The sequence below is a fragment of the Sparus aurata genome, chromosome 3 (assembly GCF_900880675.1).
Source record: "Sparus aurata chromosome 3, fSpaAur1.1, whole genome shotgun sequence".
NCBI classification, from domain to species: domain Eukaryota; kingdom Metazoa; phylum Chordata; class Actinopteri; order Spariformes; family Sparidae; genus Sparus; species Sparus aurata.
Genome location: NC_044189.1, coordinates 745,406 through 760,163, shown reverse-complemented (window position 1 = coordinate 760,163; position 14,758 = coordinate 745,406). Strand labels below are relative to the sequence as shown.

At 43.7% G+C, this 14,758-nt stretch overlaps 3 protein-coding genes across 7 annotated transcripts; 2 read left to right on the top strand and 1 right to left on the bottom strand.

The window, feature by feature from the left end:
* The first annotated feature begins 2,627 nt into the window (after nucleotides 1-2,627).
* LOC115577247 (uncharacterized) lies at nucleotides 2,628-5,673 on the top strand. Of its 5 annotated transcripts, none has more exons than XM_030410236.1 (9): nucleotides 2,628-2,748; nucleotides 3,696-3,953; nucleotides 4,056-4,316; nucleotides 4,402-4,470; nucleotides 4,556-4,597; nucleotides 4,683-4,796; nucleotides 5,041-5,139; nucleotides 5,176-5,199; nucleotides 5,244-5,673. In XM_030410236.1, exons 1-9 carry the CDS (start codon nucleotides 2,673-2,675, stop codon nucleotides 5,402-5,404), a joined length of 1,104 nt encoding a protein of 367 aa, XP_030266096.1. In that variant the 5' UTR covers nucleotides 2,628-2,672; the 3' UTR covers nucleotides 5,405-5,673. The 5 variants fall into 5 exon arrangements, with proteins under 5 accessions (XP_030266096.1, XP_030266095.1, XP_030266113.1 ...); XM_030410235.1 differs by having other exon boundaries at nucleotides 2,628-2,754; XM_030410253.1 differs by lacking the exon at nucleotides 5,176-5,199 and having other exon boundaries at nucleotides 2,628-2,754; nucleotides 5,041-5,127.
* A 1,332-nt stretch (nucleotides 5,674-7,005) lies between these two features.
* Nucleotides 7,006-14,746, bottom strand: LOC115577357 (uncharacterized). Its single transcript, XM_030410402.1, has 5 exons — nucleotides 14,593-14,746; nucleotides 12,885-13,250; nucleotides 12,564-12,677; nucleotides 8,044-8,105; nucleotides 7,006-7,532 (listed from the first exon to the last, which is right to left on the bottom strand). Exons 1-5 carry the CDS (start codon nucleotides 14,624-14,626, stop codon nucleotides 7,386-7,388), a joined length of 723 nt encoding a protein of 240 aa, XP_030266262.1. The 5' UTR covers nucleotides 14,627-14,746; the 3' UTR covers nucleotides 7,006-7,385.
* LOC115577335 (uncharacterized) lies at nucleotides 8,766-11,834 on the top strand. Its single transcript, XM_030410366.1, has 2 exons — nucleotides 8,766-9,241; nucleotides 10,564-11,834. The coding sequence occupies exons 1-2, from the start codon at nucleotides 8,912-8,914 to the stop codon at nucleotides 11,071-11,073; spliced, it is 840 nt and encodes a 279-aa protein (XP_030266226.1). The 5' UTR covers nucleotides 8,766-8,911; the 3' UTR covers nucleotides 11,074-11,834.
* Nucleotides 14,747-14,758: the final 12 nt, after the last annotated feature.

The following is a 14,758-nucleotide window of genomic DNA, read 5'->3' as shown; positions in this document are numbered from 1 at the left end:
TTGATTTGGGTTAAAGGTAATCATGGCTGAAATGAGACCACCTTAAGATGCAGAGACAAAGGCTTGTGTTCCTACATCTGTATGTATTAGGGGTGTACCAAAATATTGATACTACGATATATCGCGATATTTTGAGGCACATTATCGATACACTGGTGCCAAACATCTTTAAGTTGCAGTCATTGTGTGTGTGTTAAGAAGAGCCACTGTGCAATATACACTTTGTTTACTTGGCTGTCATTCATGCAAAATTGATTTACAATGTTTTGTAATTCCTGTGAAATAGATGCATTGCAGTCAATAAATTCTGAATTTCTTCAGTGATACAGATATCGCGATGTATCGTGGATGAAATTTCTTGCAATATATCGATTATCGCAGGATCGCTGTATCGTGATAATGTCGTTATCGTAGGCAAAATATCGTTATATATATATGTGTATATGTATATATATGTGTATATATATATATATATATAGAGAGAGAGAGAGATATAGACATAGATATAGATATATATATATAGATAGATAGATAGATAGATATGTATATATATAGATATATGTATATGTGTATATACATATGTATATGTATATGTGTATATATGTATATATATATATATATATATATATATATATATATATATACATATATATATATATTTATATGTATGCATTTTCTGTGATGAATGAGTGGAACATCCTGTTACTGAACCATGACGCCAAAAACTGAGATACATACTGAATGGTGACTTCTGTGTTTTACATCATAGAAATGTACCAATGCCACATATTAGCTCAGCACAAAGACTGCCAACAGCTCTTTCAAACACTTGTGATTGTTGTTCAGAATAAAAACTGCGGAAGGCAATCATGGTGCAGACTCTGACTGTTTTTTATTTTGTATAAATATATTTAGTTTTTGTGTTTTTCGTGTGTATGCGTTTTATGGAAGCTTGTATGAAGTATGTCCAGTTTATTTTGTATGAAAGTAATAGTAATAGTAAGGTGTCAACTTCTAATATCCAGTGCTGTAGTCGATGTCTTTGAATATTGAAAATAAATTACAGGAACATGTTCCTTTTCTTTAAAAAGAAAAAAAAACATTGCAAAAACACTGAGTGAGTTAAAGTTAAGTTAAGGGAAAAGAGGCATGCCTGGTGTGACTTTCTGTTTCTGTTGAGTGAGACAGAGTTTACTAAAAAAGTTTTCGGACAACGCACGTTAGCAGTAGCACCTCCGACGCGCCGCCATCGTGTAAGACAAAAAGTGTCGATCCTCGAGTGCGACCTAACAGGTAGGAGGTCCACCATTACTCTCCTGCCTGTTAGGTTGCAATCTCTGTGTACACAAACAATGTTCTCAATGCTCGTGTTCATGTGTAGAGACCCTGGTGATACTACCAGCAAAGTTTCATGTTGTGTCGAGACTTCTTACTGTTTTAAAAATAGAGATTTTGATGCTATCGTAAAAGTGCCCGTAACACTCCCATTGAAAATGAGTTGAAAATAGTGCCTTTTTTATTGCAATTATGCTTTTATACGAAGGTTTGACTCATATTCAATCACAAATAAAGCCTCGGTTGCTTTTTGGCGAGAGTTTCACTTTAAGTTTTATTGTAGTTTTCTCATCAGTGTTTTTGCCATCTGAAGTTGTGGAAAGTAACAGGATGTCTTATGATACTTGATATAAATACAGTCCAAAATGTGTGGATAGGTGTTGCACACTTGTGTGACTTCTAATGTTGTTTCTTTACTGTCTTATTCTGCAAAATACACAGACATGAATACTTCATACTCATTTCTGTCCAGCTTTCCTCTGAGCACCACAGTTCAGTGTGTGTGTACCGACCTACAACACCAATTAAACAAAAAAATAGCTTCCAACTGATGCCACGCAAATATATCAAGTTGCACAAGATATGACACACTGTTTATTCACAGTTATGCCACCTTTGTTTACTTCATGTTGAGTCAGTGTGAAATCATTTAATAATTAAATCAAATTAATGTAGTTTTATCAATAAACTTCATGTATGACACACACTCAACATGATATATATAACAACTTTTTACACTAAATGTGACTATTTACACTGAATGTAATAGAATTAGATGGAAAAGTCAGATGGTATTAAAGTAAATAAGTTTCTGGGGTGCACATGGTATGTGACAGTTCTGATCTTCTGGTTTTACTTGTTGCATCATTAGTGTTACGTATTAATCACTGTTAAATGTTAACAGTAACTAATGAGATTAAAGGTTCTGACTGTACTCTGTAGCTAATGAAGCTTGTTAGCTTGGTTAGCCATGCAGCTAGCGAGAGAGGAGCTGTTGACCGCCGGGACAAACAGTTTTCAGGCGTCTGTTATCTCAACAACACGAGACATCGACGTCTTTGACATGAAGTAAAAACTTTTATTTCTTCACATTCTGTTTTTAATTGTAGTTCATTTTAAAATTCTTAGATTGAACCTTTAAAGACCGTTTTAAAACGAACCAACCCAGCTTCAAACAGCCGGGACTTCATCTCTTTACACTCTGAGCTGTGAATATTAAAGTTTCATTTTCCAGGACGATGACGTTCAGTTCCTCAGTCAGCGGAGGAGGAAGAGGAAGACGACCAGTCGGGATGAGTGACACTGAAGCTTCGGTCTGATCAGCAGCAGCTCTGAACATGTTGAGTTTTATGATCTTCTGTCCCGTCTGGTTCCTGCTCACAGTTCTGATCGTCTGCAGAGAAAACTCCACAGGTACAGGTGGGTCTCAGCTTCTGAATCTTCAACATCAGTCATTTTATTTTATTACTGAGTTGTTTTCTGTGTCTGAGTTACTTATTCACTCACACGGACGTTCTGTGTGTTGGCTCACCGTTAACATCTGTAGTTTGAGATTAAATACGTCAAAATAACGTGTATTCCTGAAGTTTAAAGACGTTTTGTGCAATAAAAAGAAGAGAATCATTTGACTAACGATTAGTTTTATATTTTACTTTTAATAAAAGTTGTAAAAGAGGTCATAGTGTACTGAGAAAGAAAAAGTACAACAGTGATTTACAAACAATAAAAGCTGAAAACAGTGAGAAAATACCTAAAATAACACGATTGTCTCTCAAATCCAATTTTTTATCAAAGAAAACAACGTTACGGTTTAATTATTCACATGAAAATGTAAATGTTTGAGCTCACAGTCAGTGTGATTCTGTCTGCGTTGTTATTTAAGGCGGGCTGAAGCACAGCGAGCGTGTTTCCATGAGATAAAACAGGAATAGCAGCTAAAACAGGAAACGAGGCTAAAAACTGAACATCAGCAGGAGATGAGTGACACAGAGACAGTATCTCTACACTGACTTTATGTACTTTTACTTCAGTAACACATCTGAGTACTTCTTCCACCTCTGAGGAAGAGAAAAGTCTTTTCTGACTTCATTAATGAATAATTTAGAGTTTAACTGCTTTATTAGATTACGTTACAGAGAAAAACTTAATATTTACATGAAAGTGAAATGTTTGATCAGTTTTACAGTAAATCAACTGTATAATGAAGTAATCTACAGTAATGTACAGTAATCTATATTAATCTACAGTAATCTACTGTAGATTACTGTAGATTACTATAAAACATTTCATGACATTAACCACAGTGAGCAGAGACACGTCAGGCTGTCAGAGGTCACATTCAGATCTGTTCTCTCCTCCAGCTGTGATCCTGTTGTCAGTCCCGGAGGATCACCACGTCCGCCTGCCGTGTGGCGGCTCCAGCAGTTCTGATGTGGTCTGGACTCATCAGGACCGGACAGTCCTGGTGACCCGACAGGGGAGCTACGAGACCAACGAGGACCCCCGGCGGTACCGTCTGCTGCCTGACGGCAGCCTGTGCCTGCTACAGCTCGACGACTCTGACGATGGAGAGTATCGCTGCAACCAGCAGCTGGTGGCCGAGCTGCAGGTGCTCACAGGTAGACTGAGAGCAGTGCATTGTGGGACATATGTAGAAAGGTGTCTTTAAAGAGTCTCACTCCCAGGTGGTCCCGGTGACCCTCTTTGTTTCTGGCCCTCAGGTGAGGACTTCAGGGTGCCTGCAGGCCGGACGCTGCTGCTCCCCTGCAGCAGCTCCTCTAAAGCCAGACAGAGGTGGTTCTACAGGAGGGACGGAGGGAGGCGGGAGCTGATCTTCACCTGGTTCAGGAACGGCACGATGAAACCGGAGAGGAGTCGGCTCAGCTACGAGAACGAGGCGCTGCAGATCCGTGACCTGCAGCCAGAGGATGCTGGACAGTATCAGTGCAGCGGGAAGACGAGCTCAGTCAGCGTCCTGACAGGTGGATCGGCTGATTGAGTGTTTGATTCCCAACATGTTGTCAGAGAAGTCACAAATCTGAAAATATCTTTTATTCTGTTCATCAGTGCAGCCGGAGCCGACCAGCATCCATCAGACCAGCAGGACAACAACCACACCTGCTGTGAGGACAACAGGTGGGACCTGTTCACGGTAAAGGTTCAGTGATGACCAAGTTTTTAATCTTTTCTACTATCATACTTTCATTTTCTTTTTTGTCAGACGTGGTTGAAACAAAGAAGGAGAAGAAGAGGCCGGAGAACGGTTGGTCTCAGACGCGTCACTTCCTGTCTCACTATCCAGATGTTTGGATGTGTGCTGACCAGATGTTTTCTGCCGTCTCTCTCAGCACTGCTCGTCGTCGCCGTCGTCAGTCTGGCGATAATGATCCTCCTCATGGCGGCCGTCTGCGTGCTGCTGACCAGCATGAAGTGCAGGAGGAAGAAGAAAAGCAGAAGTGCAGGTAGGTGCAGGTCTGACGTACACAGAGCACCTGCTGCACCTGAAGACAGGGAACCGTCCTGACGTCCTGCAGCTCAGGTTGTTATCGGTGCTGCGACTCGTCTCAGGTGCAGGAACTGACTTGACCTGAACTACCTGGACAGAGAGATCGTGGATTCTCAGTTTGCTCTTCTTGGCAAATAAAGGATCAATTAATTAACTGATTAATGACAATAAATAAATATTGTCTCCTTGTCCGTCCTCAGCTCCACAGAGGCGTGAGGACACGGAGCTGCAGCCGTGGACGACGTCCAGCGGACACACTGGTAACACCGTCACATGTCCGTCCTCAGGTGCGTCCTCAGGTGTGTCCTCAGGTGCATCCTCAAGTGCGTCCTCAGGTGCGTCCTCAGGTGCGTCCTCAGGTGCGTCTCCTCCGTTAACACACCTGTCCCCCGTCTGTCTGCAGGGTGCGAGCAGTACGAGAGTCCGTCTGTGCCAGAGGAGACGATCCATTACGCCTCTCTGGGCCGACAGAACTGGAGGGAGAGGCCGAGCAGGACTCCTCCGGATCAGGACCACCACAGAGTCATCTACTCGTCTGTCATCACCAGAACTGCTGCCAAGTAGACTAAATCAGGGTCACGGTGACTGTTTCCTGATGAGGAGGCCGGTTCTGATCCAAACCTCCTGCAATGACGACAAGACTCCAGGTTTGCTGTCAATCGTCTCATCAGACTCTCAACGAGAAGTTGGACTTGCTGAATGTTGAACAGTTCCTTTAAATGTTGCTCTGGTTCTGGTGATTTTCTGGTTGACTACGTGTCCTCAGGTTCTGGTTCTAAATCATGTGAATCAGCGTCAATCTCCTGAATATACAGTTACTTGTTCTGGTCAAATATAGTCAGGCCCATCATTTACTGTTTTCCCAGGATGCTGACTTCATCACTCGCCCTACCTTGCCCGCGATTGGTTGTTCCTCATTGCCATCATTGGTTGGGTTGTTCGGGTCGGAACCCTCGAGGGCTTAAATCTAATGGACCGTCTTCTTTTACAGTGATTGTGGATCATGGAGCTTCTCAGTAGTTTCCAGAAGTTATCTGTGACATCGGACTTGCCTGTCCGTGTTTTCATACGTTTAAGTTTCCCACTCAGAACTTCCTCAAGTCTCCGTGAATCACGTGACGAACAACATTCAGAACTTCTGCTGTGGCAACTCTCTTTCCTAAGCTGTTCTGGGTTCAGAGGTTTTTTGGGTCGGGTTTGAATATCAGGGGGAGCCAATCAGAGGCAGGGTCACAAAGGTCACGTTGTGACGTCACAAAAAAATAGTTGTTGTTTTTAAACTTTGGTTCATGGTTTCCTAAAACATTTGTCCTCATATTTATTTTTCTGTGATTTTATTTCATGCAGTTTTCTTTTGGATCTCGACTCTCAACCAGAACTTTTTTACAAATGCAAACACAAGAACCTTCTTCACATCTCAAAACAACCTCAGTGTGTCTGTTCAGATCCACCTGTTACATGGCTGCAGTGTGTGGTGACGTCCAGCAGGTGGCAGTGTGACGTCACCTCACCTGCTGCAGGGTTACATGGCTGCAGTGTGCTGTGACGTCCAGCAGGTGGCAGTGTGACGTCACCTCACCTGCTGCAGGGTTACATGGCTGCAGTGTGTGGTGACGTCCAGCAGGTGGCAGTGTGACGTCACCTCACCTCTGCTGTGTTACATGGCTGCAGTGTGTGGTGACGTCCAGCAGGTGGCAGTGTGACGTCACCTCACCTGCTGCAGGGTTACATGGCTGCAGTGTGTGGTGACGTCCAGCAGGTGGCAGTGTGACGTCACCTCACCTCTGCTGTGTTACATGGCTGCAGTGTGTGGTGACGTCCAGCAGGTGGCAGTGGGTTGTGACATCACACAGCCTGACTCAGGTGTGAGCCGGCAGGTGAGCTCACCTTGATGTTGGTGAAGTCGTAGTCGTACTGAGGGTGAAAGAAGTCCTGCAGGTTGATCTTCGGTGGTCCGGAGGCTCGGTTAAAAAAAAGCTGCTGATCAGAGTGATGAAGATGTGCAACTCTGTTGTCCTGGATACTAAATGTTATTAAGATGTAAATGTGATTTAAGTTATAAATATTTATGACATTCATTAAAAGAAACAGTTCATTTCAGTCCTGGAATCTGTATTTCTAACACATTTGTTAGAAGAGATAAAGAATAAAGAGATAACAGGTTGTTCACATCAGAATGTGTTTATTAAAAAGAGAGCTGAGAACAGCTGATGCTACATTTATTATATGAACATATGAACATGTGACGACATGAGAGCAGTAACAGGTAAAGGTAACGTAAAGGCTCGGCACTATGAAACAAGATAACACAAAGATAATGACATAAAACTCAAAGTTCAATGAGAAAGAAATGACATTCATAGAAACAACAGAGATGTTTTTCTTCTGCGTGTGAAGATTTCACTTGTTAGATTCACATTTTGAGGTAAAAGTTTTTACTCCTCAGGAACTAAAAACAGAAAATGTCAAATAAACAAATAAAAAAATATTATAAAAAGCTGAATTTTGTGACTGTTAAAAAGCTGAAACAGGAAAAGAACCGGTTCTATCTGAAGTCACGTGATCCGTTTGGGCTCTTGCGATTGGCCACTGCCGAGTACGTGACGTCCTCTTCGACCAATCGCGTCCCTGCTCGGCTGGAGGGGCGGGGATTCTCCGCCAGCTTCAGACTGGAGTAGTGCAGAGAGTCGTCCTGCAGAGAGCCAGAGGAATCACTGATGGATGGAACTGAGTACTTGTACTTTAACTGAGTATTCAAAGTTCCTGTTACTTTATTATTCTCCTCCACTCAGACGATCAGTTACCTCACAGATTAACTTTGTTTGTTTTATCAGCAGTCGGATAAAAAAACTCTGAAAATGTTGAATTCATTCAACAATAAAACATCGTACATGTAAATATATGTTTATATTTATTGTGCTTTTACTGCCAGAAAGTTACTTTTGAAACTTAAGTAAATTTAACATCAGATATTTTAACTCTTGTTCAGGTGAATTTCACTTGAACCAAAGTAATATTTTAACACGATATCTTTACTTTTAGACTTTTGAGTACTTGATTTTTTGAGTGTTACAGAGAATATAAAGAGTTTTGCTTCAGGTCCAGAGAGCTGTGGGTCAGAATTAAGTCTCCACACAGAACAAAAGGCCGGTTGTATCCAGGTCGAAGTAAGAACTGATCAGATGACTTAAAGAGTGACTGACCTCTGTGACCTGCTGAGTCAGACGGCTGCTCGGTGAGCTACAGCAGCAGACGGCTGGTTTACCTGAAGAGAAGAAGAAGAAGGTGAAGGTGAGACAAGAAGACAGAACAACAACTGAACCAGCACCTCACAGAGCTCTGGGTTCTGGTTCAGGTCCCAGAGCTGCAGACGGGCTCACAGTCTGGTACCAGCAGCCTGAACAGAGTGACCAGCAGAGGGAGCTGCAGAGTGTTTCCATGTTTCACTGTTGTGTGGTGAGGAAGTGTTGAGAAATAGAAATTAACCTGAGGACAAGAAAGACCAAATAACTAAATACATTAAAAAACAAAAACAAGATAAATACATAAACTACATAATAACAAAATAAATAATATAATAAATAAATAAATAACGTAATAAATAAATAAACATACAACATAATACATAAATAAACATAATAAATAATACATAACATATAAATAAAAAAATAAATACACTTTCTTATATATTTATATCATTTACTGACTGATTAGTTTATTCTAACCCCTCTGTGTGTTTCCATCTGTCTCTATTGTCTCTTCTCTGTATGTTGCAGTGACTTTACACAGATGTTCTGTCCAGATGTGCTCACGGTTCCGGTACTGTGAGCTGGACTCTTCCTCTCAGAGCCCTGTGACTTCCTATAACTGACTCTGAGTCAGTAAGGAAAGTGAAAGTATGAAAGTGAAACTAGGTCGAGTTGTTTGTGAGACTGAGAGAGTGACACGTCCAGCTCAGAGCTGACTGCTGCTCAACAAACTGCTTCACATACAAAACAAGAAGAAGAAGAAGAAGAAGAAGAAGAAGCAGCTGTAGTCGGGCCCAGCTCTCCTCCTCCTCCTCTCAGCACCATGCCTGACTCCCAGCTGTGCCTTGAGGCCCTGTCGGCTCTGTCCGGCTGTAACGTGGAGGCGACCAGCGGCGTGTCGCAGCTCAGCCCGCAGGACTTCGTCAACATCGTCACCCTCAAGGAGTTCTACAAGCAGGAGGGCTTCAAGGAGCTGGAGTACCCGAGCATCGGGACCCTGTCCCTGCAGGACCCGGAAGACCAGGACCTGTACAGCGCTCCCCTGGCGCTCACAGAAGGGCCCGGACCGGAACCGAGCCTCCGGGCCACCGTGAAGATCAACCTGCAGGACTTCTTCCACCCTCAGTACGACTACGACTTCACCAACATCAAGGTGAGCTCACACCTGAGTCAGGCTGTGTGACGTCACACCTGAACGTAGATTATCTCAGTAATTAAAAGTTAATCAGAGTTTAGATTAATAACGTGATTATTAGAGTTTATTAAGAGAATCAGTGGAATATAACTGATACTGTACTCAGGTTTAAAACACACACACACACACACACACACACACACACATATATAATATATATTATATGTTTTACTGCACAAATGTTTGTCTGAAAGAGTGATGTGACGTCACGCTGCCACCTGCTGGACATCACCGCACACTGCAGTTATATAACAGACAGGTGAGACAGACTGGGAAAAAAGACAGGAGGAGGGGAAGAAGAAGAGAGGGGGAAAAGGAAGGAAAGAGAGGAAGAGGAAGGAGGGTAGAGGAAGAAAGGAAGGAAGGAAGGAAGGAAGGAGAAGATGAGGGCAAAGAAAAAGAAGAGAAGAGAAGAAGGGGTAGAAGAAGAAGAAGAACAGAGGAAGAGGAAGAGGAGGGGGGAGAGGAGGACAAAGAAGAAGAAGAAGTAGAAGAGAAGAAGGGATAGAAGAAGAAGCACAGAGGGAAAAGGAAGGAAGGAGGAGAAGAGGAGAGCAAAGAAGAAGAAGAAGAAGAACAGGAGGGAGAGGAAGAGGAAGGAAAGAGAGGAAGGCTGAGGGGGCCAGAAGGGGTAGAGGAAGGAAGGAAGGAAGGAAGGAAGGAAGGAAGGAAGGCAGGAGAAGAAGAAGAAGAACAGAGGAAGAGGAAGAGGAAGGAAAGAGAGGAAGAGGAGGGGGGAGAGGAGGACAAAGAAGAAGAAGAAGTAGAAGAGAAGAAGGGATAGAAGAAGAAGCACAGAGGAAAAGGAAGGAAGGAGGAGAAGAGGAGAGCAAAGAAGAAGAAGAAGAAGAACAGGAGGAGAGGAAGAGGAAGGAAAGAGAGGAAGGCTGAGGGGGCCAGAAGGGGTAGAGGAAGGAAGGAAGGAAGGAAGGAAGGAAGGCAGGAGAAGAAGGGATGGAAGAAGAAGAAGAACAGGAGGGAGAGGAAGGAAAGAAAGGAAGAGGAAGAGGGAGAGGAGGACAAAGAAGAAGAAGAAGACAAAAAAATCTAGAACATTAAACGTCTTTCTTTCCTTCGTGTGAAACTTTTTGTTAGAAGTGTGAGACGTGTCGGTGCTGAGAATCATCAGCAGAACTATAAGTGACACCAACAGAACCGCTGTTCAGAACTCGACTGTGATCTCAGGACTGATGCAGAAACATTAGCATGTAGCATATTAGCATTGAGTTTCCTTTGAGTGTGTCCAGTTCTGACCCTGTTCACCTCTCTGTCACCTGCAGGACGGCAGCGCCCAGTACCTGCGTGGCAACGAGCCGTACATCCGCCCCTGCGGGTGGAACCGGGTCGCCCTGCGGGTCAGCAAGAAGTATGACGACAGCGACGTCTGGCTGGGGACGGGGAAGGACGCCTGGCCCGTCTCCTACAACGGACACAACATGGACGGATCCCTCGGCATCATCCTGGCCCACAAGGGGGGCCCGTCCGATGAGCCCAGCTTCCTGGATGCTGCCGCCGCCTCCCTGGTGGAGGAGCGGAAGAGGGGCCGAGGAGTCTACTCCACGCCGGACATCAAGATGGCGGAGAAGTACTGCAAGAGGTTCAAGTCCAAGGTGGACGGGAAGACCTACAAAGTGGTTCTGCAGAACCGCATCAACCCGGAGAAGAGAGTGAAGTGCCAGAGAGACCACTTCTGGGTGGTCTACATCCCCGAGGACTACAGCGACCTCCAGACCAAGGCCATCGTGCAGGAGTCCATCCGACCATACGGGCTGCTGCTGAAGCAGGCGTGAGGAGGCGTCCGGTCAGAGGATCGTCAGAGGATCCATCGGGTCGACCTGAAGGTTTATTGATCGTCAACAACAGACCTCTCCGCTGGGTCAGACGGTGAACTGTCTCTTCACTTCCTGCTACACTGATCCACAGAACCAGATAACTTCTGCCGACCCGAAACTTTCAGCTGCCTGATTTTAACCTCTGTAGAATTCAGATCATGTTTGTCTTTAACACTCACATCTTTTACAATCGATTGTGTCACGACGGGAAGATAAAAATAAAAAAGTCTGTCATCCTGGCAGCAGTGGACACGGTGCGTTCAAATGTAAGACCAGACTGTGGGAAAGACGAAAACAAGACTCAAATCTGGTGAACTGATAATTCTGCCATCCGATGTGTCTTCGGCCTCTCTTGTAGAGACACCCAGTTCTTCCAGAATTGATCTGATTTGAAATGTTACTCTGCTTTTATTCTTCATTGTTGCACAAAATGTTGAAATCGCAAGTTTCCACAAGTGTTTTTATTATTCCAGTGAGGGTGAAGAGATCTGGAGTCAGGGAATGATGAGATGTGACCTGATTTTATTGTTGATTATTGTTTTCTTCTGTCTCATGAACACAGAGCCGTTATGATCGCGTCATGTGGAGAAAATGTTTTGATGTGAATCTGTTCTTCCTGTTTGTACGTTATTAAACATGTAACACAGATCCTGGAGTGTGTTTCCTGTTGTTAATGTTATTAAAGTGTTACTAAGGTGTGACAGAGACGCCTTCACAGATCTTTGTTTCCTTTTCACTTCACTTCACTTGATCGACCTCCAGCTGGTGAGACTTGTTTTATTACACGATGACTCACAGATATGAACACGTCACACATTACTTTAATACAAATCAATCAGAAGATCAGAGCTCAAGTACGAGTTCAGTTACATGACTGAAATACTACCCAGTCACAAGCAGTTCATCTCAATGTGCTGCACTTAATGCTGAATTTACAAGAAGGCACCAGGGATTTAAAATGTCTTTCGTCTGCTTCACACAGCCTGTAAGTTTCTCTTCAGGACGACACGACTGTAAAATCATGCGATTTGTAAATGGAGTCTGGGATGTTAAGCCGTTCCTCGTTAATTCTCTTGTTTATGTGACATTTCTTGCATCAGTTGTGTAAAATAGATCACAGACAGAACACGCCTCACCTGTTTTTTTTTTATATATTTGTATTAATAATATAAATATGATTCAACACATTGAAAGAATTCATTATTGGCGATTAAAATAATGGCTGTTGACTCGACTCGACCCTTCCCACACTGTTCTTCAGTCCTTGAGTAGATGTACTTGCATTTTCCACCACTAGGTGGCGACACTGCCACAAACACACACTTTTTATTAAAGTTTTAACACCAAGTTTCAGCCTTGAAACAGCGACTTGAAGAAGTTAGGAGCAGAAAAATGTCTCGTGTCTGAAGACAGAGGCAGAGGACGCAAACACACAACCGTCCACTCACCTGTGCACAGGTAAAACCCGACGATGACGACCACACAGAGGACGAGCGAAGCTGGAAGGACACAGATCCCCAAACTCCAACATGGCTGCCGGGCTGCCATCTCCCCGTCAGCTCCTGGAAACACGAGAACACAGCGACGGTTGACGGACTGATCCTTTAATTTCTCTGCTCAGACACCAGGTGAATGAAAACAAAGGGTTCATTTCTGGACTCACCTTCATTCAGAAAACACAGAACAGCTTTAAAACCAGTGAAACATTTCACATGAATCCTCAGAATAAAGTTTGTTTTATATCTTTTAATAAATAAATGAGTTCTGACCATCGACGACCAGGTGAATCCCTCTGTTGACACAAACAGCTGCACCTGCACACCGCCCGCTGCAGAAGTACAGCCCGGCGTCCGACTCCTCCGCCTGCACGATGTCGAGCCCGACGGTGCCGTTCTCCAGACCTCCACCGCTGCTGATCCGTCCGTCGTCCTTAATGTGGAAATCAACTGATTCTCCTCCTAACTTATTCAGCCTGACAGTCAGCAGAGGCAGCAGCTGGTCTGAGCGCAGGTGGTACCAGGTGATGTCACTGCTGGACGTCAGGTTGCAGGTCAGAGAGGCATCCTTCCCAGCCTGGACCACCAGGGCAGAGCGGAGAACAGGTGAGGCTGAGGACAGGTGAACTCCTGCGACACCTGAGGAGGAAGAGAACCCTCACTGTGATGTTTATAGTACAATAAAGAAGAGATGCAGACTAACACTTCATCACTGCAGAGGCAGGATGATGACGCTCGTCACATGTGCAGAACTTGCCTTAGAAACATCATGTTTTTAAGTTCTCTTCAGTACCACAGTGATCCAGTGACATTTGTCTGAACATTCACAGGTTCGCTGCTAACAGGAAGTGCTAACAGATAATTCTGCAAAGTTTTAATGGAGTTTTGAGGTTTTATTCATTTATTTTGGTAATTTTTGACATTGTAAATCAAGACTCCAGCTACTTCAGTTGTTTTACTGTGAAGCTCCAGAAATGTTTTGTGGTCTATGAGACTTCACCTGAGTTTATATCAACACGGAGGGAGGAGAGGATGACTCCATAAAAACAGACGCTCCTCACATGTGCAGAACTTGCCTTAGAAACATCATGTTTTAAGTTCTCTTCAGTATCACAGTGATCCAGTGATAGTTGTCTGAACATCCACACTCACTGCTAACAGGACGTGCTAACAGCTGATTCTACAAAGTTTTAATGGAGTTTGTTTTTTTCTAGTTCTACTGGTCGTTTTAAATCAAGTCTCAGCTGCTTCAGTTGTTCAGCAGAATGCTGCGACTCTGTTTTACTCCAGAAATGTTCTGTGGTCTACGACACCTCACCTGACTTAATATCAACATGATGACTGGATTTACATGTTTTTAGTGAACTGTTCCTTTAAAGCTACTTCATGCATATAAACTACAGACCAGTGCTGCCCGGGCTGGAGGTCCAGACCCCCTCAGACACATTTGAGAAGTCAGACTTGGATTAAAAGACTAAGAAAGAATAATTGAATATTTATATTCTGCTTTATTCTCAGTAGTTGTTCTGATACCGGTACCGGCCTCACACATATCTGGACCTTTACAACTTCCCTGTTTGCAGCTTAACACATTTTCAAGAAGATTTCATAAAAAAAGAAGCAACTTGTGTCCCTGCAGGTGCACATGAACACACTGACACAGTTGGACTGCAGACTAGATTTCTGGTTTCAGTGGTTCTGGTTCTGACCACAGGACCGGTCGCAGGTGTTCTGCTGACTCAAACCTGCAGCTGCAACCTGTTCTAGTTTTGGTTTTGATATTTTTAGCACAAACCACATGACTCATGAAACCATGAGCACAATCAAAACAAATCACAACTTATAAATCAATAATCTTCTACATCAGGTTTTATCTCAACAGTCCTGGGATTTCTGCACACGGCACCTTGAAAGTCCTGGAAACACCCTTGAATTCAATGCCTGCATCAAATCAGCATATAAACATGAGATAACGACTTACAGAGAAAAGTGAGGATCCGAGTGAGAGCTGCCATGATCAGAGCTGCAGGACTGATCGATCATTCAGGGAACACTGAGATGTTTCACAGACAGGAAGTGGGGGGGGGGGGGGGGGGACTTTATTGTGAAGGGGGACAGACAGAGACCACCGACACTTCGGTCATTTT

Excerpts from the sequence above, each read along its gene's own strand:
- LOC115577247 (XM_030410235.1), top strand. The coding sequence starts at position 2,673 with ATGTTGAGTTTTATGATCTTCTGTCCCGTCTGGTTCCTGCTCACAGTT. Across the intron at positions 4,598-4,682 it reads GAAGAAGAGGCCGGAGAACG|CACTGCTCGTCGTCGCCGTC; the intron begins GTTGGTCTCAGA and ends CGTCTCTCTCAG. Across the intron at positions 5,140-5,175 it reads GTCCTCAGGTGCGTCCTCAG|GTGCGTCCTCAGGTGCGTCC; the intron begins GTGTGTCCTCAG and ends GTGCGTCCTCAG.
- LOC115577335 (XM_030410366.1), top strand. The coding sequence starts at position 8,912 with ATGCCTGACTCCCAGCTGTGCCTTGAGGCCCTGTCGGCTCTGTCCGGC. Across the intron at positions 9,242-10,563 it reads ACGACTTCACCAACATCAAG|GACGGCAGCGCCCAGTACCT; the intron begins GTGAGCTCACAC and ends TGTCACCTGCAG.
- LOC115577357 (XM_030410402.1), bottom strand. The coding sequence starts at position 14,626 with ATGGCAGCTCTCACTCGGATCCTCACTTTTCTCT. Across the intron at positions 13,251-14,592 it reads TCGGATCCTCACTTTTCTCT|GTGTCGCAGGAGTTCACCTG; the intron begins GTAAGTCGTTAT and ends CTTCCTCCTCAG. Across the intron at positions 7,533-8,043 it reads TGACTCAGCAGGTCACAGAG|GACGACTCTCTGCACTACTC; the intron begins GTCAGTCACTCT and ends GGCTCTCTGCAG.